The following is a 27,003-nucleotide window of genomic DNA, read 5'->3' on the forward strand; positions in this document are numbered from 1 at the left end:
GCTGGACAGGTATTTCGAACGAATTGAGGGGTGAAATGGGAGTAGTGGTTGTTTTTTTTTTTTTTTTCTTTTTTTTTCTTTTTTTTTGGCTGATGCTGAATAAGCTTGCTTTCTTGCATCATATGCCTCTACTAATGCTAATGCTAATGCTAAAATAGTGCATCTTAAAAGGCTGTGATTCAGAGGGCAACTGCCCCCCTCAGTTCTCCTCTGAGCCACAACCTTCCTTCATACGTATTTCCTGAAAATGACTGTCTACAGAAGTTCAAGTCTAATGTCAACAAATATCTTATTTCGTCTTGTCTTCTCAACTTCCAACCCAAGCACGGTACTAAACACTATAGGTTCTAAAACCTCTTGTTTGGGGTTTTCATAAAAAAAAAAAAAAGTTTTTTTGTTGTAGTCCAACTCTAATGGCTTTACTCCTTTGAAACATCGGGGTTGTTTACTTTTGCCTATTACCAAAAGCTTTGGTTTTTCATTACCAGCCATATTTGCACCAACCAAAACTGTAATTCTCTCGTTACTATTTTACCAACATTTATCACCTTTTAGAAGTCAGTGTCTTGTTCGGGAAAAATTTAAAAAATAAACGTGTTTCATCATCGTTAAATATGTCTTTATAATTACAGGTAGTGCTCTATAATTTTTTTTCAAAATTGTTTCTTTCCAATGGGTACAGTCTTCTTCGATTATAACTCCACTTTCACCAGAAATAACGTTTTCAAGTAAGCCATAGTGCTTTTTAAATTTGTCCAGCCAACCAGAACTGGCTAGAAATGTTTTATGCCACAGAAAAGATGCGTACTCCATAGCCTTTTCTTTCATTAATGGTCCTGATATTGGCATGTTTTGGTTTCGATTCAACTTCACCCACTTAAAATCAGGTTCATCTACATCTTCATACAGGCATAATTTTGCACACTTCCGACTGGGTCCCATTTCTTCAAACAGCTTAATAATGGCTTACACACTACTGGCAGGGATACCAAATTTTAAAGTGATTAATATATATATATTTTTTTTTAATGCTCCGATCTACACTATTCAGCACTTCCACTTTTTCCACTACACTCAAGGATTTCTTCTTAGATATTTTAAGGTTACTTGCACAGCAGCTAAAACAAAATGGATTTAGAGACCACTTGTACTTACCATGTAAACAGAGACAGGTGATTTGTGAAAGTGTGGATTACTCATTTCTCCCAAACAACAGATAAATTTCCAGGATAAAGGAAAATCACTCTCTCCTAATTCTCTAATAGGGTGTTTACAGTAGTAAACAGGTAGATCAGAGCCAATGTAAGCATCAGGAATACACCTTAATATCTGCCAATGGCTGGGGACACATAGATAGCAGTTGACCAGCACGACTTCTCGTTACAATAGATCCAATTGCTGCCACCTTGTTTTAAGGTGGTGCTGGTTGTATAAGTTTTACGGACACCACTAAATTGTGGAATGTTTTAGCTCTTATTAGCTAAAGGAATTAATTTTTAATCCTTTTAGCTCTTAATTCCTGCTTTCTCAGCATCAGCTCTATTGCCTTAAGGCCACAGGTGCAAACAATGCATATCCAGGTATCTCGAAATCAGTTCATTATACGGAAACTTTCTTTGTGATACGGAAACAATTTTAAATTTCGTGACCAAGGGGAAATCAAAAAAATTCGCTATATAGAAGTTCGTTGAAGAGAGTTCCGACTGTAATTGCTTATCCCATAAAGACTTCCAGCAGGCCTTGTAATCTCCTCCATCCTGCATTCCAGGCTGCACAATGCTTGACTAGGAACCAATACAAAAATTAATTTTGCCTCTGCTTGCAGCTGCCATTAAACTATTAGTCTGTGTATTCCCTGACATGTAGTTTTCAAGTCATGTAACACTGGCTAGAATAACAGTGGCAAATATTTTTGTACATCTTTTGCAGGTGTTGAAGGGGTGCAAGAATAAACCAAACAAGTGTAGGCCATACTAAGAAAAATACTACCATATGAACCACATACAACCTATCTGTGACCAAAATGGTAGAAACGATCTCAATTATGTACTCACTCCTACTCTGCCTAAGCAAAATTGCAGACACCCAAATATAGCCTTAACACATGTGCCTTTTTATTAACATTTCCTTATACTTTTTTTTTTTTTTTTTTTATGAAAACCTCAAACATGAGAGGTATTAGAACCTATAGTACTTAGTACCGTATTTGGGTTGGAGGGTGAGAAGACTAAAGAAGATATTCGTTGACATTATACCTGAATTTCTGCAGACTGTAATTTACAGGAAATACGTATGAAGGAAGGTGGTTCCAGAAAATGGCAGTTGAATGAATAAACGAGGAAGATGAAAAGTTGGTTCTGTTAGTTTGAAGTTGGACAGTAAATGGATGTTGGCTGGTGGCATCACGTGTTCGGACTGTTTTGAAAGAGAGTGGGAATTGAAGAAGCCAATTCAGAAGAACAGTGCCCATATCTGTAGAAAAGGCATGCAGCAGAAACAGTATGTCTATGAGACAGCGAATGGAGAGACTCTGTTAGAGAGGAGTCATTAATTAACCTAACTGCCCTCTTCTGAATGGAATCTTGAAGCCTGAAAGAGGTTTTGGGGGCACCGCCCCAGATGTGAGAACAATATTCCATGGCAGGACAGATTTGAAATTTGTACAGAGTGAACAACTGTTTGGAAGAAAAGTAACGACGAGAGCGAAAGAGAAAATTCAAGTTTTTTAGATGCAGAGGAAGCAATATTTCTAATGTGCTTGTGCTAAGAGAGATTAGAGTCAGGGTAATCCCCAAAAGAGATATATCATTTTGCCTAGAAATCGGAGTGTCACCAAAGATCAGCATAGTAGCAGAAGAAACCTTTTTGTGAGATATAAGACAAGACTGAGTTTTAGAAGGATTAAAATCAACTAAGTTGTCTTTGTTCCACTGGAGAATCACCTGAGATCGGCATTTAAGGAATTGGTAGCAGATATTCGAGAAGATGAAGCTGAGTGAGCAGGGCAAGGTTTCTCAAAATGGAAAGTGGAATGCAATGTGCTATCATCGGTAAAACTATGGATAGGATTTCCAGTCAATGGAAGAAGATCATTAACATACAAGAGGAAAAGAGTGGGGGAAAGAACTGAACCTTGGGGGGAACCAGCATTAGTAAAGAAGTTAGAAGACAGAGAGCCATCTACCATCACCCTCAGTGAGTGATAAGAGAGAAAACTGGATAACCAATTACAAAAAAACAGTTGGCAAACCATATAATGCAAGCTTGTTTAGAAGACCTTTATGCCAAACACGATCAAAAGCCTTTGAGATGTCAAGTGCAACTGCTTGTGTTTCAACGAACTTTTCCATTGAATTTGTCCAAAAATAGGTAACATAAGCCAGAATATCACCAGTGAATAGTAGTAGTAGTGGCATATGATGCAAGAAAGCATGTGTATGAGCTTATGCAGCATCAGCCGAAAAAAATCACACCATTCCCTCCAAATGCCTGTCCAGTTATTCCTTAAATTTATTCAACCTATCAACTTCCACAATGACAGATGGAAGTTTGTTAAAGCAATTAACCACCCGCTGGCTAAAGGCAAATTTTCACACATCTATTCTACATCTGTCTATTCTTAATTTGAAGTTATGCCCCCTTAGGTTCGTAATCTGAACAAGTGGAAGGATCCCATCAGAATTCAGCGTGCTCAACCCATTGAAGACCTTATTACACCTCAATCGGATCACCGCGCAGGAGCCTAGTCTCCAGCCACTGCAATTTGCAGAACTTAAGCCTCTCTTGGTAAGAGGATCCCTTCATTCCACTCACCAATCTTGTTGCCTTTTTCTGTACACGCTCAAGTAAATCTACATCCTTCCTAAAATGAGGCCTCTAGACCTGTACGCAGTACTCAAGGCGTGGCCTGACCATTGCCTTATACAGAGGGATAATCACCTCCTTTTCCCTGCTAGCAAAATGCCTATATATCATTGACAAAACCCCATGACCTGCCCTGGCAGCCTGTCTGCACTGCTCAGAAAACTTCATATCTGCCTGCACAATTACTCCCAGGTCTTTTTCATTTTCTACAACCTTAAGTGTAGTACCACACAGTAGGTACGTTTCTCTGGGGTTACTTCCACCCATATACAGTACTTTGCATTTTTCAATGTTAAATTCAGTTTCCACTTCTCAGCCCATCTGCCCAAATTTTCTAGATCCTGTTGCAGTAACACACTGCCATTACTGTCATTCACAACAACCCTGCCAACCTTTGTATCATCTGCAAACTTCGATACTAAGCCTGATATACCTTCATCAATATCATTGATAAATATACAAAACAACAGTGGACCCAACACAGAACCCTGTGGGACTCCACTAATGACATTAGTCCATGAAGAGCAGCACCCATTGATTACCACCCTCTGTCTTCTCCCACTTAACCATCCTTTTATCCATTGTAGCAACTTACCCTTAATACCATTCTGCTACAATTTGTACAATAGTCTTTCATGCGCAACAGTGTCAAAAGCTTTCCTAAAATTCAAATATATGATATCAAAATTATTTTTTGCATCCAGTTCCTTTGTAACCACATCATAATATTCTATCAAAGTTGTCAGACAAGACTTTCCCTTATCAAACCCATGCTGTGTCTGAATTATTGCTGCAGTCTTGTCTAGATTATACTGCAATGCATCTTTAACCACTGACTCCACTATTTTACCCGGAACAGAAGTTAAACTAACTGGTCTGTAATTACTTGGGTCACCCTTCGATCCCCCTTTGGGAATTGGGGATACATTTTCATATCTCCAGTCCGTGGGAACCTCTCCTGAGTCCAAGGAAGCTCTCATAATTATGGCTAAGGGTTTGCTTAGTTGCTTTGCCGTCTCCTTTAATATAACTGGATAGATCCCAACCACCCCAGGTGCTTTACTTATGTTTAACTTCAACAATTTCTCCTCCACTTTGCTCTCAGTTATTATAAAATCATTAAGTATCCTGCTACTATTTGATAACCTTCTGCCATTTTCAAACCTTAATAATTCCTCATGTGTGAATGCAGATGCAAAATACTCGTTCAGTTTGTTTGCTATCTGAGCAGGATCATCAACAGTTGAACCATCGATGTCAAGTGGACCAATCAGATTCATCCCCTTCCTTTTAGAGTTTATATAAGTAAAGAAATCCTTGCTGTTTTTCTTAGCATCTTTTTGCCAAGGATTTCTCGTAATCTGCCTTCACCTGCCTAACCTCCTTTGTGACCTGATTACAGACTAGCTTATATCTGTCATAGGCTTCTGCGTCACTTGATAATTTATATGCATCCCATGCATTTTTCTTCTCTGTTACAAGTCTCATTACTTCATTTGATAACCATTTAGGTGTAAACCTTGAACAATATTTCTTAATAGGTATGAAACTTTTAGTAGCATCCACGATTAATTCCATGAATGCTTCCCACTTAGAATTTACTGTTGGTAACATGGTCAGTTTATCCCACTGTACAGAATTTAAAAACTTTCTGAGACCACTGTACTCACCTTTACGGAAGCAAAAATCCTTTCCTTTACCCCTAATGGTAATTATATCTTTAAGTAAATCCCACATCAGTACACTGTGATCACTGCCACCTAGTGGTTCCTTTAACTGCAAATTCTTAATACACGAATGATCACTGCTGATAACCAGATCAAGAGTATTACTTTCTCTGGTTGCCTCTCGAACATGCTGCTGCAGAAAACAATCATCCAATAAATCCACAAAAGTCTGACTAGTGTGTGAGTGCCCAACTCACAAGATCCAGTCAATATCTGGGAAGTTAAAATCCCCCATTATAAGACATTCTGACTTACTGGCCCACTCTATTTCTCTGTATAATTGTTCATTGTACTCGAATGAGTACAATGAACAACATTGTACTCTAATGTTGGAAAAGAATCAACACTGTCGGAATCCATACTGGCGATCGTTGATCAGACGGAAGGTTTCTAGTTAGTTTAAGAGCTGGCAGTTAATTGATTTCTCCATTACTTAAAGAGTAAAAGTAATTGCAATGGGACGATAATTCAATAGGAGAGATTTGTCACCCTTTTTAGGAACTGGCTGTATGTGAGCAAATGTCCAAGTGGAATGAAAAAAACCTTTGGAATAAGAAAGTGAAAAAAGGCGGCAAAGAACTGGAGTAAGTTCTGGAGCACAGGTTTTGAGAACAAGTGGAGAAGTACCATCAAAACATGATGCTTTCTTATCATTAAGATTCTTCAAAATCCTTCTGACTCTCTTTAATGGAAGACCGCAGAAGGCATTGAATAGAGCTTATTGGGAATGGCAGGAGGTATTTTAACAAGATCATTAATACAGGAGTTTAAAGAAAAATGGGATGCTAGCACGTCAGCTTTATCCTTGGCTGAAGTGACAACAGAACCATCTGGTTTTGACAGAGGTGGGAGCAGAGAGGGGCAAAGGTTGTGACCAATAACTTTGGTAAGAGACCAAAATGTTCAGCTACCATTGGGGCAAGATGCAAGTTTTCTACTTGTAGCCTGTTAAAAATCTAGTTTGGTTTAATTAATAACTTCTTTACAATTGTTGTGAGCTTTGGTGTAGGCAGAAAATGAAACTGAAGAATTGGAAACAAGCCAACTACGATAGGCAACGTTCTTCTCTTGAACAGCCTTAGCACATATTCTTCTCTTGAACAGCCTTAGAGTTTATTGGAAAACCAATGTTTAGATAAAGGACGAGATTTTAAAGTGGAGTGTGGCATAAAGGATTCCATTCCTACAAGAATAATATCACTGACACGATCTGAGCAAACGTTGACATCAGAAGTTTTGAAACAGTAATCCGACCATAGAAAAGAAGGAAAGAATTCTCGCAGGTCATCCCATTTTGCATTCTTGTAATGCCAAACAATACGAGGTTGGGAATAGCCATGAGATATAGGCTCCATTGGAGAAGAGACAATCGCCAATTTGTGATCTGAGGTGCCTAAAGGACCACTCACTTCAACTGTGTACTTAAAAGGCTTTTTTGTGAGAAAAAAAATCAGGCATGTTGGCTGTATGGTTAGGATTGCCCGGTATTCTTGTAACGAAATGAACAATCCGTGCAAGTTCATTAGTAATTGAAAAATCCTCAACATCTTGACCAACTGGGTCTGTGTGACTAGAAAACGGAAGCCAGTTGGAGTTGTGAACATTAAATGCTGAACTTAAGTCTCCACCAGGTAAATTACCTCACTATTAAGAAAGTTGGACTGGAGAAAGTCAAGTTGCAGAGAGAGGAAGTCAAAGAGCTTCAAATGATTAGTGGAGTTGAGAGAACAGTAGAGACAACAGATTAATGTGAGACAATGAGGTAGAGAGATTTTAAGCCAGATAAGATCGAAAAGAGGAGATTTCAAATTACCAAGTCTCTGACAGAGAATATCAGAACGGACATATAGTAGTTGAATCAACTGATAACTGAGATTCTGTCATAAAAAGTATATGGGGTTTGGCAGACTGCAAGTGGAAATGGACATCGTTGAGATCAGAATTGAGAACATGTGTATTTGTGAAATGAACTAGGAAGTATTTAGGAGGTTTAGATTTTTTTGCAGATAAACTTACTCTATTAGTTTGACAATTCATGGTGTATTCAATGGTAAGAAATGGAGGGGGGGGACATGCTAGATGAAATAATGAAATTTCTGGATATGGCATACACATGGTAAGAATATATCCAGGTCCTTGACATTATCTGGCCTCAAAAATGCCCCTGCATACACACTACTTTGACTCCCTCCAGTCACTATCTGGCAGAGTAGAGGTAGCAAGATTATACACTAGCTGATCCGGAAGCCTCCTAAAGAGTTACTAGTAGGTTCGGTCTGGTGTAATAACTAGCGGCCCGCCTGCAAACACCATTTTAGAGCTGTACCCTCAAAATGTAAGGAAGATTGGCTCTCACCATGATGTTCATCATAACCTCAAAGGTCATCAGTCATACTGCATGATGGAAGAGATAGGGATGGGTTGACCGGAACTTAGCTCTGGAGACTAAACATGGGTTCCACCACTTCAAGCCTCCAATAAGCAAAGTGGTGGTATTGCATAGGTTGATGAGAGTCATCTACCACCAATAATGACTGATTACACAGAGGGGCGGCATTCCTCTGTGTGGTGTGGACGCCACACCTCGACCCCTGCTTATGTTGGTTCACACCTCGGTTGTTACCCACAGTGTGCTTGTGTATGGAGATTATACTCAGGATTACTAACATTACCACCATTGTGAAGGTGCAAGCAGACTTCACCGAAATTGGGTCCACTTGACTTGATTGTCACCCGAACATCAGTTCCATCGCGTTTTAGACTCCCAGGTAGCAAGTGCAGCTTGTCTGGCATATATGAGAGAATATCTGTGACAACCTCAAGGACCTGCTTTAACAACCAGCATTAGATCTATTCTTTTATCTCAATAATTTTTAAAATCAAAAGAATCTATTAAGATATGTCACAATTAATCAAACATTGAACCTTGGGAATATTTTTAACATTTGTATTAAAAAAATTAAAATGAACTTTAAGAAGTAAACTGAAATCATTATTTACTGATGTAAGATCATTTGGTTCTATAATAATCTATGTAAATAAAGTTGAATTTGAATTTACATGAAAAATAGAATAATACCCCTGTTAATTTGCTGTTCATAATGCAGTGCACACCAGTTGTTGTAATCATGAATAATGTTATCGTGTAATCTTCAGGGGACAGCTCGTTCAAAGCCACTGCGGCACTGCAGCACCCCCCGGCTATTTAAATCTAGATATACAGTGAACAGAGTTATGAAATTTTGTGAAGAACAATGCAACGCAATGAATATTTTTATTAACAGGCCCCACATATAGTATGCGCATCCTCTATTTCCAGCAATTATTTCAATAATAAACAAATAAAAACACAAAATCATTTCCAACTTTGAAGTTTAAATAACTGTAGGCCTCACTGTGCACCAGGCAGTGACACATTTTGTATTCCAGTGAACATCTGGTAGTTGGTTGTCATTGGCAACCAGCATATTGGCAACTTGCCAATATATGGTTTTTATAGTTGAAACAAATCAAAGTCACTGCAAAGTGCGCAGTGTAGATTTCATCGTTGACCATGATGGGTGTGTAGCCACAATGTCAGTGTCCTTTTGTTATTCACCCGAATTCCCATTAAGTAACTAAATAATATCAGTGTTAAGTCAATACTCAACATTCAACAGTGTAATTATGTGATTACAGCTTAATTGCGAATTGAGCTTGAACTTGGTACATCGAAGTTATATTATGAGGTGATGTGCAAGTAAAACATTATTTCTACAACACACGATTTTGTGAAATTTGATTCAATCATGGCCTCCATGCTTCCCCATGAAGTAAATCGTGTGACAGTGAATAAACTTCAGCAACTTAGTTTCACAATTATCTCTCAAAGAAAAAAATGCAATTAAAAAAGAAGGCCACCCCACACCAAAGATTCAAATTTCTCAGCAGTGAATAAGTAATAATAAGAAATATATTCGCCATTTAAAAACTGAATGGTATCAAAGGAAAAGATGGCTTTGTGGTTGTGAAGTTAGAAATCATTGTTTTGTTTTCAATGTTTACTGTTCGGAGGTGACTTAATGTGGACAAAAAGTGGCTTTACAAACATAAACAGAATGAAAGAAAAAATCCAAAACATGAGAGTTTGAAGAAACATATTAATAATGATTTCACTATCGCTTTAAGGAAGCGTAAATATTAAAGAACAGCTTAGTGAGGCCTACAAACTTTCAATCTGCAAACATAACAGAAAAGATACCAAGAATCGTGAGGTATTATCTAAAATAATAGACTGTATTAAATTTTGTGGACAGTTTGAAATTCCTTTACGCGAACATGACGAAAAAAACTATTCTAAAAATCCAGGAGTATTCAGAGGATTAATAAATTTTGCCTGTACATTAGATTCCAATTTAAAGAACCATTCAGAAAGTAATGCAGCATTTAAAGGCATTTCAAAAACCATTCAGAATGATATTCTTGACTGTTTGCTGCAAATATGCCAGGATGAAATAAAAAGATAAATTAAAGAATCTTCATTTGTAGCTGTCATGGCAGATGGCACAACAGATGTTTCAGAACATATACAAATGGTAATTGTTCTGAGATATGAACTGAATGGAGACATTTTTGAGTGTTTTCAAAATTTCCTTCGAGGATTATATTTGGTTTCTCATTTGATGGCACAAGTGTGATGAAAGGCAAGAAAGAGGAAGTTCAGGCTAAAATAAAAGAAGTGTACAAAAATGTACATTTTATTCACTGCTATGCACACCAACTAAATCTTATGATGAGAAATGTAGCAAGTAGTACCCAAGATTCAAGAATATTCTTTTCGAACCTCATGTCGATACCAACATTTTTCTCGAGATCACCACAGTGTCTCTCTGTTCTCAGAAAGCATATATATAAAAATTTTGAATCCTTAAAAAAGTGCATGGAGGAACTACAAACGACAGCAAACACAGATATGATGATTTCAGAAGCAACTAGAATTTTGCACATCTTGAGTAATGAAAAATTCGAGTTCTGGTAAGAACTTTTCCATCAGATAATGCCTCACGTGGAAGTTATTTATAATCAAATGCAATCTCAAGAAACTGAGGCAGTTAAAATCTAAAATCTACAAATCAAGAATTCAATGTACTATGAAAATCCTTCAAAAACACGCATGATTGAAGCAAAGAAAGTATGTGACTATATAAGTATTGACATAGGTGAGAGATGTTCTTTTACAACACAATTAATTGCTGCTAAATTATTTAACAAGGAGAACTTTGTTATTTTTTGTATAAAAATGCCCATGGAAGAGGTACGGGAGACTACTGAGACATATCCCATGATTGAAACAGAAAAATTTATTACAGAATTACACGTTTTCTATAGTAGACATGATCTACACAATTATTGCAAATTAACTGACTTGCTGAAATTTATCTCAGAAAATAATCTAGCTGAAGTTCTCGGTGAACTTACAAAACTCATAAAAGTTCTTTTGGCCATTCCGATGACAACTTCAGAGCGCACGAATGCTGCCATTCGACATTAAAAAGAATAAAAACAATTTTAAGGAGCACTATGAATCAGGAAAGGCTAAATGATCAAGCAATGCTTTCAATAAAGAAAAGCTTGGTCAACAGTGCACCAAACTTGAATGAAAAAGTTATTAATCTATTTTCAACAAATAAAAACCAAAGGATGAATTTTGCTTTTAAATAAAAGTTCAAGTCTGTTAATGGTAAATGTCTAGTTAATGTTTCGTAGTATTTTTAACTTGCTTGTTATTATTACTGTGTGTGTCTACATGTCTTATAACCAAGGCAATTTAATGTAACTTTAAAACGCAGCACACCTAAACATCAGAGTCATGAACCGCCACTGGTAATGTTATCACTTTTATGAAGTCCTGATCAAATATATTGTTGAAGTTAAACATAAGAAAAGCACCTGGGGTGGATGGGATCTATCCAGTTATATTAAAGGAGGCGGCAAAGGAAGGAAGCAACCCTTAGCCATAATTATGAGAGCTTAAGACTCAGTGGAAGTCCCCATGGACTGGAAATGTGCAAATGTATCTCCAATTCACAAAGGGGGATCAAGGGTGACATGAGGCACTGTGCAAGAAAAATAACAGAATAACTGGTTAAAGAAGCACTGAAGGATCATCTAGACAAGACTACAGTAATAATTCAGACACAGCATGGGTTTGTTAAGGAGAAGTCTTGTCTGACCAATTTCAATGGATACTATGATGTGGTCACAAAGGAACTGGATGCAAAAAATAATTCTGATATCATATGCTTGGATTTCAGGAATGCTTTTGATACTGTTGCACATGGAAGACTACTGTACAAATTGCAGCAGTATGGTATTAAGGACAAATTGCTATAATGGATGAGATGGTTGAGTGGGAGAAGACAGGGAGTGGTAATCAATGGACACTGCTCTTCATGAACTAATGTTATTAGTCGTGTCCCCCAGAGTTCGGTGTTAAGTTCGTTGTTTTGTATATATATATCAATGATATTGATGAAGGTATATCAAGCTTAATGTCAAAGTTTGTAGATGATACAAAGGTTGGCAGGGTTGTTAATAACAGTAATGACAGTATGCTGCTGCAACAGGATCTGGAAAAGTTGGACAGATGGGTTGAGAAGTGGCAACTGAAGTTTATGACAGATGCAAAGTACTGAATATGGGTAGCAGTAACCCCAGAGAAATGTACCAACTGGGTGGTATTACATGCAGGGTAGTTCAGAATGAAACAGACCTGGGGTCTTGTCAATGATATACAGGAATTTCGCTAGCAGGGATAAGGAGGTGATTATCCCCTTGTATAAGGCAATGGTCATGACACACCTTGAATACTGCGTACAGGTCTGGAAGCCTCATTTTAGGAAGGATGTAGAGTTTCTAGAACAAGTACAGAGAAGGGCAACAAGACTGGTGAAGGGATTGCTCTTACGAAGAAAAGCTTAAGTTCCTCAAATTGCAGCATCTGAAGACTAGGCACCTGCGAGGTGATCTGATTGAAGTGTATAAGGCCTTGAATGGATTGAGCAGGCTCAATGCTGATGGGATTCTTCCTCTTGCTCAGATTACAAACCTGAGGGGCATAAACTAAAATTGAGAAAGACAACTGTCGAACAGATGTGCGGAAATTTGCCTTTAGCCAGTGGGTAGTTGATTGCTGGAACAAACTTCGATCTGTCGTTGTGGAAGTTAATAGCATAAATAAATTCAAGGAAGAAGTGGGCAAAGGTTTTTTTTTTTTTTTTTTGGCTGATGCTGTATAAGCTTGCTTTCTTGCATCATATGCATCCACTAATGCTAATGCACTAGTACATATAAAAAATGACATTTATTATAATAAGCACTTCAGTTTATGTTATTGCTTTTGAGCAGTACTGCTGTTTACACATGTGCAGTGGAAGTGATTACATACCGTCCCAGTTTGTTCTTGAACCCCAACACAATGCATGTCTAGTTACTGCTGTTACTTTGTACAGTTTCTATAGCTGTTAGTATTGTTCCTCTGCGAAAAAAAAAAAGTACTGTATCTACACTCCTACCAATCTGACTGTTTTGCAGCAGAGCATTAACCCTTTTTCTAATTCTTGATTTTAATATTTTCTTTATTTGTTTGTTTTTAATGGTTTGGATGGATTTAGAGAAACATTATGACAGTATTATTTTTATTGATTACTTTTTCAAAGAAATAGTGGGAAGTCAAATTAAAGTATTTTATTTTGCTTTATTTTAAATGTTTCTTTCTGTGCATCCCCCACCCCTTTTATGGACATATTTCTGCTGTGCTTCAATAAACAATGCTGAAAAGATGCATTCTTATTTCTTCAGTTATTAGTTATTGTTATTACTTAAACTGCATTCTGCAGTGACCACATTAATTCACTATCATTTTTCTATGCAAAGCGTGTATATTTACACAGGGTGTCTCAAAAATATTGGTACAAACGTTTAGGGGAGGCAGGTAACATCTAAAGGAATGTGAAGATTTTTCACCTAGAACTGTTGTTGTTAGTTCTTTTTTTTTTTCATCTCCATATGATATTCATCCTCATCTAGCCACATTCTTACGTCCCCCAAATTAATATTCTTTTCACTTAATTTAAATTTATAGTATTTTGTATAGTATATTTATAGTATTTTTGTCACTATGATGCAACACATTTTTAAACCTTCATTACTGATTTCATCTAAATCATTAGGAACATAAGTCATTTTTTAATAGATTTTTTTCCCCATGTATTTATTATTATACTCTGCTTTACTTCATTCCAATTATGGCCCAGTTATAGACAGCACTTTTAATTTAATAATTTTTAATATTAGCTGCTGTCTTTTTCTCCTTTTGTGCACTGTTCACTTTCAGAACTAGATGATATTCCACTTGTTTTTTCTTTCATACAAACAATTAGAATATCATCTAAAATTTACTGGAAGGTAAGAAACAGCACTGCATAGCATAATCTTTGCTTGATAAAGTTTCAGTGGAAGGATGTGCAGGTGCATTACTAACAACAGCAATATCTTAACATTTTCATCTGCATTTAATTTTTCCTTTTGAAATGATTTTACTTCAGTCCAAAATTATTTAGGTTTTACTCTATATCAATACATGTAAATAAATATTTAAACCTACTGAGTATGGCAGATCTAGATCTGATGATTCCATTTTAAAATTACCATATTTCCCCATGAATAAGACGCACCTCTTTTCAAAAAATTTGGGGCCTAAAAACTGGGTGCGTCTTATACAGTGGTTGTAGATTTTTTTTACTTGCATTTCCCGCTTTTTCACGCTTGTTGTCTTTGCGCTCAATGTTTCACATTTGTTACTAGTATATTAGGTTACGTTTTGTCACGTTCTGCCCAGAAATGGCTCAGAAAAGATTTTCGTACAGTGCTGAATTCAAGTTAAAAGTGATCCAGTTTGCAAAAGTGAATGGAAATCGTGCTGCTGAAAGTAAGTTTGGTCCTCCTCCAACTGAGAAAACAATCGGAGACTGGCTACGGGAAGAAGAAACCCTATTGAAAACGCCACGGCAGAAGAAGGCCATTAGAGGCAAGTCAGCAAAATGGCCTAATTTAGAGAGGGAATTAAAGATATAGATTGAGGAGCAAAGGGCAATTGGAATTTCTGTATCCACAAAGATAGTTCAGCATGAGGTAAGAAGAATTGCTGATAAAAAAAGAAGTTACTGATTTCAAAGGAGGACACAATTGGTGCTTCAGGTTCATGAAACAGAATGGACTAAGCATGCGTACACACACCAGACTTGCCCAAAAGATGCCTGAAAGCTATGAGCAGAAGGTCCTTGAATTTCATCGTTTTGTCATTCAATGTCGGAAGACACATCAGTTTGAGTTGTGACAGATTGCAAATATGCACAAAGTCCCCCTTCAATTTGATGTCCCAAGTAACAGAACTGTTGATAAGAAGGGGGTGAAAACTGTAACTGTGAAGACAAGTGGACATGAAAAGAGCCATTATACAGTTGTTCTAGCTTGTTGTGCCGATGGAACCAAGCTGCCTCCTATGATGATTTCAAACGCAAAACAATACCAAAAGAAGACATTCCTCGAGGAGTGATTGTCCACATTCATGACAAGGGTTGGATGGATCAGGATGGGATGAAGATCTGGTTTGAGAAAGTTTGGAGCAGGAGACCAGGTGGGCTCTTACGCAAACCTGCCCTATTGGTGCTTGATCAGTTCAGGGCACACATAACAAAAAACACAAAGAAGATTGCTGCAGAGCAAAAAACAAAACTTGCCGTCATACCTGAAGGCTTGACATCCCAGCTCCAACCACTTGATGTCAGCATTAACAAACCCTTCAAAGCTGCCATGAGAGACTAATGGAACCAATGGATGAAGTCTTCTGGGGACAATTTAACACCAGCAGGAAGAGTGAAGAAACCAACTATACGAGAAGTTTGTACCTGGGTGAAAAGATTCTGGGATAATATCAAGATTGAGATCGTTGACAAGTCATTTAAGAAGTGTGGCATTTCAAATGCCATAGATGGAACTGAGGACGAGGCAATATATGAAGACAGTGATTCGTCATCAGACACAGATGAGGACAAGCTAATGGATGGGAGTTTTGACAGTGATGAGTTGTATGAATTTTATGATGAATAAAACTTGAGTTCAATAACTTTATGTAATACATTTTTTTTCAAATTTCGGGCCCCAAAATTAAGGTGCATCTTATACATGGGGAAATACGGTAATACATATTAAAATTAAGAATATACACTTATTTTTTTTGTTGTATGTAATTATGGGGAAGAACAGTCAAGTTTTAGATCAAACAGATGTCTGGTTCAAATATTTCCACAAAAACATTATAGAAGAGTTACAAAAACCATATTTAACCATATGATTAAAATACCAAGTCTTTAAAAAAATTAATCACAATTAATCTATACTTAATTAATACTTCATATATATATATATATATATATATATATATATATAATATTTTTGCAGAAAAAAATGTTCTGCATCATTTTGTCACAAAATTAACAAATTGTAATTACGTGACAACAACAACAACAAAAAACCATGCTTCCAAAATGATACCATTTTGCATTATACATAAAATGGCAAATATTTTAAAACAAAATTTTATAAAAAATTAAAATAAAACAGTTATAAAAAATTAAAATAGTTTAATAATTGCTTACCTTTCTAACAGAAGAAATACTCTTATGATAAAAGAAGAAAACTTCACATAAATAGTCCAGCTGCCTTTTCAGAACGTAATTTGCTGTTCCATTTTTTCCACCTAATACCTTGAGACAATGTAAACAATTTAAAACTGACTAAATTCACTTTTAGTTTAATTTATATATATATATATATACAGGAACTCCCCGACTTACGTAATACTCGACTTAACGTAAGTTTTTGCCGGCCAGTGCAAACTTAAAAAAAATCATGGAAACGTATTTTGCATCCCTTAGGAATAAATGGAGGTATCGTGAAAATATCATAATGTGAACCCAATAACACATTGTTCTTTTCTTTTTTTTTTTTTTTTTTTTTTTTGTAATTCGTTCCATGTACTTGGAAGTTGAAAAGTTTGCTATATTACTAAGCTATTTATCTCTCTAAAAGGTCATATTTATAATGGAAATTACACTACCCTTTCATCGCTATCATATGTTCCCTTATAAGAATCAATTTTGAATGCCTTTGTGATATTTTTCTTAAGCAGGTTTCTGGAAGTCACGACCATAAAACAATAAAAACAATTTGCACCTTTCCGGTTTATTGGGCTTTTCAGTTAGTGAATCTAATTATAAACAGGTAGTAAACTCAATCTTATTGCATTTGCGATAATACCGATTAACTGCAATTGTGTGGGTTTTTACACTATTATGATGAAATGTGTTCCCCTTCACTGAAATCTTCAATCATATAAAAAACTAATTTTCAGAAACTTCTCTTCATTCCTATTTATGTATTACAACGATGAAGGGAAAGTGACCAACAGAAAGTGCAAGTGGTGGTAGTGCCAGGAAACGAAACAAAATTGATTTAGAAATGAAGATGAAAATGATTAAGAAGTACGAAGCAGGACAAAGTTTGTCATCTATTGCAGGGAAATGAGGTCTCGCTGCTTCAACAGTGTATACTATTTTAAGGGACAGTGCACGTATAAAAGAACATGTCAAAGGATCAATGCACTTAAGATCAACAGCGATCACAAAACAGGTTTCATGTGTTATATTGAAGATGGAACAGCTGTTAATAATATGAATGGAAAATCAGATTCAGAAGAGAGTGTCCCTGAGTCTAATGACCAATCAAGCAAAAGCTGTTGTTGTTGTTATTTGAAAGCTATTGGCGCAAGAGCAGCTTAGGCTATAATGCACCTAGCCTAGGTAGGAGAGTTTCGTATATCAGCATTTTTTCACTTTACTTGTGGTTTATGGCAGAACCAAGACTTTGCTATATATATTTGTGTAGCTTCTCTATAAAAGGTGTACTATTAATTTTATATGTTTTGAAAATATCCAGTTAACTTAAGGAAGGAGAAAACTTCGGTTATATTTGGCCGGTCATCTAAAATTGTTTTAAGCATTAGATTGTTTTGTTTATTCATTATTGATTGAAAGGCTCTTTGACGTTCTCTATGAAATTTTGGACAGTTCACCATGAAGTGATGTATAGTCAGCAGAACTTGACAGTTTTGGCATTGAGGCGGGTCTTCACCTCTGAGTAGGTAACAGTGAGTCATATGTGTATGCCCGATTCGCAATCAAGCGAGAATCACTTCTTCCTGTCTATTTGATCGGAAGCTAGTAGACCATGGTCAAAGTTTTTCTTTTATTAGGCAAAGTTTGTTGTTAGTCTGATCTAGCCAGTGTTTTTGCCATTGTTTTATACTGCTTTGGTGGATCAAGGACTTGTAATCTGTATATGGCATTGTATGAAAGGCATAATCAGATGTGGAAGCTTCTTTTGCTGCTTTGTCTGCTCTTTCGTTTCCAGTTATTCCTGTGTGGCCTGGGATCCAGCAGAATCTGATATTGTGATTTCTTTGTAATACCTTTGATACTGAAAATTGGATATGTTGTAGGATTGGATGTCCTTTGGTATTTGCATTCTGCAAGGCAGTAACAGAGCTAAGCGAGTTCGTGAAAATAATGCTGTTTGCTATCTGCTTATGTTTGATTTGGTTTATAGCCATTGAAATGGCTTGTAATTCAGCAGCAAAAATACTGCATTCTTTTGGGAGTTGTTGGATGAAGGTACGATCCTCAAAATGAATTGCATCTCCTACACAAGTCTCTGATTTAGACCCATCTGTATATATGAAAGTGTGATGTGGATATTGTTCTTTGTATGCTGCATATAACTGCTGGTAGTTTTTTCTGGATAGAGTGTTTTTCCCCCAGGTTTGAAAATACATATCATATATGGGTTGAACTATGCACCATGGTGGAATGGTCTGTGCAATTGCAGTAACTATGTTGTCATAATCAAGCTCTCAGCTTAGTAGTAAATCTTTCAGACGGATGTTGGCAGGTTGATTCATCCGTGGATGGGCTTAGTATATGTTTTCCCAGTTATATGAAAACAGAAAATCTCTATTTGGATGATCACTGATAGATTTTATCTTGACAGCATAGTGCAATAACAAGTTCTGTCGCCTAAGCTGTAATGAAGGTTCATGGGCTTCTGCATAAAGGCTTTCTATAGGTGAAGTTCGAAAAGCGCCGAGTGCTATACGGAGTGCACTGTGGTGTATGGGGTCTAACCATCTCAAAGCACTTGGTGTAGCCGAGTCGTAAACAGCTGCTCCATAATCTAGTTTGGCACGAACTATAGATCGATAAAGTTTGAGAAGTGTATATCGATCTGCTCCCCAAGTTGTTGCGGAAAGAACTTTGAGAATGTTTAATTTCTTTAAGCAAGAAAGCCTGAGTTGTTTAATGTGATCAAGGAATGTTAGTTTCTTATCCAAAAGAAGTCCTAAGAATCTTATGCTTGGTACTACTGGGATAATATGTCCGTCAAGTTTCAATTCAGGATCAGGGTGTAGGTTTCGTTTTCTACAGAAGTGTATACACACAGTTTTTTGTGTGGAAATCCGGAAGCCATTTGTTTGAGCCCATTTGCTTATTTTGTTTATTGTTCCTTGTAGCTGCCATTCTATACTTCGCATATTCTGAGAGTGATAGGAAATGCTGAAATCGTCAACGTATAAAGCTGCGTCAATGATTCTTGGAATGTGCTCGGTTATTGTATTTATTTTAATAGCGAACAGGGTAGTGCTAAGCACAGAACCCTGAGGCACTCCTTCTTGGATGAAAACCTTTGAAAGGATTGTCTGCAGCCTAACTTAGAATGTCCTGTGTTGCAAGAATTTTGGATATATTTAGGAAGATGTCCACGTAAACCAAGGAGGTATAGGTTTTGAAGGATTCCATAACGCCATGCCGTATCGTAAGCTTTTTCTATATCAAAGCAGATCATGAATTGATGTTCCTTTCGGATGAAGGCATTCCATATACTGTTTTCTAATTTTATAAGTAGGTCTAGTGTTGAGCGATTTTTCCTGAAACCATGCTGTGCCGGGTCGAGAAGATTATTACTGTTCAAATACCACATTAAACGAGCGTTGATGATTTTTTCCATAACTTTGCCTAGGCAACTTGTTAAAGCAATTGGACGGTAGTTGCGTGGATTGGAAAGATCCTTTCCCGGTTTTGGGAAAGGCAGAATTATTGCATGATGCCAACTATCTGGAAACTGGTTTTCTAGAAAGATTTTGTTGAACAGTTCAAGTAATGCCATTTGGGATTGGTGGTCAAGTTCCTTTATCATCATGTAGTGAATTTGGTCTGGTCCTACAGTGCTTTGCTTTGTCTGCGACAGAGCTGTTTTTAATTCATGGAAAGTTAACGGAAGGTTGTACTGTTCGTCATTTCTTGTGGAAAAATTCAGTTTGTGTTTTTCTATTCTTGCCTTGTATATTTGAAAATGAGGAGTATATGATGTGGTTGCTGATGTTTTGGCAAAGGTTTCGCCCAGTGCATTGGCTATTTCTGAAGGCTGTGCGGTGATTTGTCCATTCCAGTTTAGGATTGGAGGTGGATTAATCTGGTATCTGCCATTCATTTTGCTGATTTTATTCCAGACAGTTTGAGATGGTGTGGAACTTGTTAAAGTGGATACAAATTTTATCCAGGATGCTTTGCTACTGGTTCTTCTAACATACCTGGCTCGCGCTCGTGCCTTTTTGAATAATACTAGGTTCTCTGTAGTGGGACATCTTCGGAAATTATTCCAGGTTTTATTTCTCTCTCTTTTAGCGTGTGAACATTCTTCATTCCACCATGGTTTTGGATGTGTTGGAAGGTGTGGTGATATTTTTGGAATAGTCTGCTCAGCAGCTTGGATTAGTTTATTTGTTACATATTGTACTGCTGCATCTAACGGTTTTTGCTTGATAATATCTGCATCTAATTTTACAATGGATTTATACTTTTCCCAATCCACTTCATTTACATTCCATTTGGGATTTCTACATGACTGACATGTGGTTCCTGATATCATGGAAATGATTATTGAATAGTGACCGCTGCTGAGATGATCTCTGTGTACAGACCAATCAAGTATTGGAAATAATGTTGGAGAGCATAATGATAGGTCGATAGCTGTGCTGTTTCCCGATGGAAGATGCATGTATGTATGTGTGCCATCATTCAACAGGGTTAAGTCATTCTGTTCTATCCATTTTTCGATCTGTTTTCCTCTCCGGTCTAGGGCTGTGTTTCCCCACATACGACTGTGTCCGTTGAGGTCTCCCAGTATACAGAAGGGTGGAGGTAACTGAGTTAATATATCTTCTAAGTCTTGTTGTTGTAATTCTTGGTTTGGGGGAACGTAAATTGTTATAATGGTTATGAGAGATTTAATGGCTATGCGTACTGCAACCGCCTCAAGGGTTGTGTTTAGTGGAAGAACTTGGGAAGGAATGTGTGAATTTACCAAAATTGCCACACCACCATGGGCCGCCTGTTACTCTGTCTTTATGGTATGTGATATAGTTCTTTACTGTGCGAGAGTCTTGAGGTCTGAGATATGTTTCTTGCAGGCAAAGACACAGCAGGGTATGCTGTGCAATCAGATCATATATATCATGTATATTAGTGCGGAAACCTCTGCAGTTCCATTGGATTATAATCCCCATTATTTGGTTTTCGAGAAAGTGTCAGACTGTTTCTTAGCTGTTGCTTTAAGCTTTTCAAGTTTATGTTTTTCCTTTGGAAAATATGGTTTGCCGGTATCCATCTCTTCTTCCGCAAAAATCTCTAGTACTGATTCCTCTCTGCTTGATTGGTCAATTCTGTATCCATTTGTTTTGTTGGCTTCTGGCTTATGATATTACGTTTTTCTATGGCTTTTGTTTCTGAGTGTTTTGCATTTGGAGGTACAGATAGTGGTGTGTTTGTGACTTTCTCTTTTTGTTTTGGCTGGGATGTGATAAGTAGACCTCGTGCCCAGTCTGAAATAGACTTCTTTGGGGGAATCACGAAATCTGTTTGCATCTCTATTGTACGCCGATTCTTTATGACCTGTGCACAGGAAGGTCTGTTTAAAATAGTCGAGAGTACAGTTCTCTTAGCTTCTTGGTATGTGACGGAGTGTTCTACTTTATATCGTTGAATCTGCTTTTCTCTTTTCCAGAATTCGCAGTTCTTAGAATAGGCGGAATGATCCCCCTTACAATTTGGACACTGTGGTTGCTCAGCTGGACAGTTCTGATTGGTATGATCTTGAGATCCACAGTTGGAACAGATAGGAACTCCACGGCATGCCATTTGTGAATGACCATACTTTGGCATTTAAAGCAGCGGAGAGGATTGGGAATGTATGGTCCGATGTTACAATTTAGATATCCGGCCTTTACCGATGTAGGTGGTTCAGGAGTGTTAAAGGTCAGTATCAAATTTCTAGTTGGAGTAAGTATACCATCTCTAGTAACATTAATCCTTCTCACAGCAATGACACCTTGATCTTCTAGCTCATTTTTAATTTCTTCTTCTGAGACACTAATAAGGTCCCATTCAGAAATTACTCCTTTTGATGTATTTAGGCTGTTATGGGGAGAGACTGCTACTGGGATCCCTCAAAAGTTCTCATCTGAAGCAGTCTTTCTGCATGTTTGGCATTGGCTGTCTCGACTAAAATGTCGCCTGATTTCAGTCTCTTGACATTTTTTGGTGTTCCAGCTACACTTTCTAGACATTTTTGGATTACAAATGGCGACAGTTTTCCCAATGGCTGTTCTGATGTTGAATGAAGGACTAGAAAGGTAGGTGCATGAAGCGATGTTATGTCCTTTTTTTGTCTTTTGGTAACATTTGTCTCATTATCCTCATTTTTCCGACTCAAAGGAGTCGGATCTTTGGGATCTGTGGTTGTGATATTTGGATCATTCATGTTTGCTCCTTTTAGCCCTGGGAGTGAGAGCTTTTCCTCCCAGGTTTCCAGCCCCGCCACCTAGTGACCAAGCGGAAGTTGATTAGTAGTTAGTAGAACTAGAAAATAAATAAAAGAAAGGTGTCTTTCCTTTTTAGGATTCTTTGTGCTGATACTTTTCAGAAACTATATATATATATATATATATATATATATGTACAATAGAGAATTTTCTTTAAACTCTATAAATGTGTATCACTATCACTTTAGAAATCGCTTTATAATCGCAGAGATATCGCCTGATCACTAGAAACGCTTGGCACTCGGGGCCTCAAGCAAAAGCAACAAGTATTTATAAAGATATTAAGGGCAAGTACGGCGAACCCCAACCCAAGTTTGTGGCAAGAAACCGGTGGTTTAAAAGGTTCAAGCATCATGCTGGTTTCCACAACGTTAAAGTATGCGGTGAAGTCGCCAGTGCAGCTTCTGCAGCTGCAGAGAAATTTTGTGATGTGTTGGAAAAAATTATTGATGAAGGCAGCTATTCAATGCAGCAAATTTTTTAATGTTGATAAGACAGCTCTATATTGGAAAAAATTGCCGGATCTAACATACATTGCCAAAAAAGAGGAAAAGACAATGCCAAGTTTTAAGGCTTCAAAAGATAGGGCCATGCTCTTGCTTGGGGCTAATGCAGCAGGAGATTACAGATTAAAACCACTGCTTGTGTACCATTCTGAAAATCCTCATGCAATTTAAGGACGTCGATAAAGCCACCCTACTTATGCATTTCGGATCGAACCAGAGACCATGGATAACAATATCTCTCTTTGAGGATTGGTTTAAATGCTGCTTCATTCCGGAGGTTGAAAATTATTGTAAAGACAACAATGTTCCTTTCAAGATTTTGTTCTGTTAGAGAATGCTTCTGAATATCCTATGCATCTAGATTATTTCAATTTGAACGTCAGAGTCATATTTCTACCGCCAAACACGACTTCACTCATCCAACCTATGGATCAGGGTGTTATTTCGAATTTAAAACATACTATTTACGCACATTTGCTCAGGCATTGTCTGCAGTAGACAGCGAGAAAAAATTTACGTTAAGAGACTTTTGGAAATCTTACAATATTTACCACGCCATCTTAAACATTAATAAGGACTGGGCGGAAATTATTACTAAAAGTTGGTTAAATGTTTCATGGAAGAAAATATGCCCAAAGGATTTGAAAAAGATGAATCATACGAAGAGATTACAGATAAGATTGTAAAGATTGCAGAGCTACTTCAGTTGGAGGTTGATGCCAAAGACAAGGAGGAGTTAATAGAGGAAGAAAAGGAATTATCTAACGAAGAACTTATCGAATTGCAGGCAGCGATAGTGAAAGAAGAAAATGCTGACGATGCTCAAGATGAACCAAATGAGGGCCGAGATGCTTCATCACCAGAGAGATGGCAATGGCATTTCATCGGCAATTGCATCGGCAACAGTGAGGTTTGAGAAGATGGATCCTGTCAGCGAACAATTCTAAAAGTTAACAAAGGGGTGAATAATATGCTTGCTTGCTACAAAGAAATATACAATGAAAATAAAAAAGCAACTGTGACTAGTCATCCATTAATATGTTCTTTCATAAGATTGAGCGGCTGACCTCTAAATCTCCACAACCCTCAACCTCAGTAGCAGCAGCGTACTTGTCAGCTGAAGTTGTCAATTCTGGCAATGATGCTCGAGAGATAAAACTTATTGATGTTATGCCCGTCTCCTGTCTTTTTTTGTAATTTTATAATTTTGAAATGTTTTTAAATTGCATGCTTTTGTAATTTTTCTTGCACATGAGATAAAAAATTGAATAAATACAATAAATTATTCTATTTACATATTCGTCGAACATTTCTTTTTGATTCAATCAATTCGGCGAGCACAGTTGTGAGTGCTGCACAAGCATGAGGGAAATTCTGACTTACGTAACGCTCCGGAATGCAACTCTTACGTAAGTCGGGGAGTTCCTGTATATGAAATAGGTAAAATAAAGGATTGAAAAGTGCAATGGTAATGGAGAGATAAAAATAATAATGGAAATAAATATAAAGATGATATGACAAATGCACTGAGTTCACAAAGCAGCAACAAAGGATACATAAGATTATATGTGTGAGATAGAACTGACAAGTCTGTTAAAAAGTGCTAAGATGGATACATAAATTACCCAAAATGCCATAACTAATAGGAGAAGGATAGCAGAGATAGGAGGTATTATAGGCATGAGAAAGAGAGAATGAATGTGAATATCCTATGTGATACAATGAATTAAACCAAATTATAGGCTGAATTGCAAAGACAATTAGATAGCAGGGAACTGTAAAGCAAAAATTATTAAATTAATATAAGGAGTAATGAGTAACTAAGTGAGATCAAATAGGAAGTAAAGCGATATATCTTTCACAACCCTGTCCATATTTTTGTGAAAGATATATTTGCTTTACTTCCTATTTGATCTCACTTAGTTTTATTCTTAAATTTGCTTTTCTTTCACAGGTATTGACAAGTATAGAAATGCAGTCTTTGATACATAATCAGGTATAGTCCCCTGATTAAATACCTGATTATGTATCAATATTTACTATTAGCTAACATCAGATTGTAATTTCATAATTTCTTTACCCCTTTTTTGGACCTATTAACAAAATTACACACCCATACCTGTTTCTGGCTACTACTCCTTATATTAATTTAATCATTTTTGCTTTACAGTTCCCTGTTATCTAATTGACTTTGCAATTCAGCCTATAATCTGGTTTAATTTGGTAAGTCTGGGTACTAAAGGTCAGCATTATGTTCCATGTTGGCTTTAATTCTCCATCTTTCTGGATTAATATTCTTTTTTGTGTGTATTACTCTTTGATCTGTCAATTCTTGCACAATTTCATTCTCTGAGATGTTAATGAGGTCCCACTCTGCTATAACTCCTTTAGATGTATTCAGAATGGCATGGGGCATTATTTTCAAGAGAATTCCACAAAATGTAGTCAGTTTCAATAATATTTCTGTATTGGCTTCATTGTTTCTACCAGCAGATCTCCAGACTGTAATCGCTTTACCATCTTTGGTGATCCTGCAGCATTTTCCAAGCATTTCTGGATTAGAAATGGGGATAATTTGCTAACAGGAAAATCTGATACAGAATGAAAGAGAAAGGGTGGGTGATCTTGTTGAAATAGATCTGTTTTTTGTCTTTTATTATGATAGGAGTCATGATTGGGTTGGTCTTTATCAGTAGGTGATCTCAACTGATCAAGTGGAGGAAAGGTTTCTTTGTCCATTTTGTACTCCTCTTGGCCCTGAGGGCTGGTTTTCCCACTCAGGTTACCAGCCCTGCCACGGAGAGGCAGGAGTAATGCCACGAGTGGCCAAGTGGTTGTTAGGTTAGTTGGGTTAGTAACTCTAATAAAAATAAAAGGAAAAGTATCTTTTCTTTCCTGACTTAACTTACAACTTGTAAAATGAAGTCTACTGTGCTTTTTTAAAGAACTTAAGAGAAACTAACGGGAAACTTAAAGAGAAGAGTGATTCCTTTAAAGGAGAACGCTTTGAATCGCTTTATAGAACTCAGAAAATTGCTTGGTCACAGAAACGCTTGGCACCCAGGGAGAGGAAAATCAGATTCTCTCATCTGTATATCATCATGAGGTTTCTCATTTCTCATCTCATCATCATGAGGTTTTACTGTATTGGCAGTTCTCAAACTGCCAATACAGTAAAACCTCACTAATTCAGAACCTTGATGATTCAGATTGCATTTTTTAAGCACACTTAGCAGGATCACAGAATTCAGAGGCTGAACTAATATTTAGAAACTGATCGAGCTTACTGAAGTAGTCTCTGTAACACTGTATATACTGATTCCAGTGTCTCTACAGCTTTGCAAAGCATTCCTGATAGGCTTCTTTTGGCATCTGTAATAGCTCTTGGGTGATGTTCTGAATAATTTCCTCAGTCGTTCCAAATATGTGACCTTTCGGGGATTTTGAGTTTGGGAAACAAAAAAAATTACAGGGGGCTAAACCTAGTAACAAGGGGCTAAACCACATCTACAAGTTGTTCACAAAGGTCATTACTAACAGATTAGAAAGAATACTTGATGAGAATCAATCGAAAGAGCAAGCTGGCTTTAGGACAGGATTCTCAACTATGGATCACCTTCATGTAATATCACAGCTAATGGAGAAAGCAAATGAATATAAAACACCATTATGCCTGGCATTTGTGGATTACGAAAAAACATTTGACCCCATACAGCATAAGGCAATGTTTCGGGCACTGGAAAGACAAGGCATAGATACCCCATATATTATGATTTTGAAGAAAATATATGAGAACGCTACCTCCTTTGTTAGACTAGACAAAGACATTAGCAAAATTTAAAATTGAGAAAGGAGTTCGACAAGGAGACATAAT

At 37.0% G+C, this 27,003-nt stretch overlaps 1 protein-coding gene across 4 annotated transcripts in view; it reads right to left on the reverse strand.

Annotated features, from left to right (window-relative positions):
* HPS4 (Hermansky-Pudlak syndrome 4 protein) overlaps positions 1-27,003 on the reverse strand; it is a 264,255-nt gene that overhangs the window by 189,995 nt on the left and 47,257 nt on the right. For all 4 annotated transcript variants that reach the window (XM_090384360.1, XM_090384353.1, XM_090384371.1 and 1 more), the window contains one exon: positions 16,289-16,396. In XM_090384360.1, the coding sequence (XP_090240486.1) occupies positions 16,289-16,396 (108 nt within the window). The remainder of the gene's footprint in view (positions 1-16,288; positions 16,397-27,003) is intronic.

The sequence above is a fragment of the Mastigoproctus giganteus genome, chromosome 1 (assembly GCF_048544385.1).
Source record: "Mastigoproctus giganteus isolate SK-2022 chromosome 1, ASM4854438v1, whole genome shotgun sequence".
Lineage (NCBI taxonomy): Eukaryota > Metazoa > Arthropoda > Arachnida > Uropygi > Thelyphonidae > Mastigoproctus > Mastigoproctus giganteus.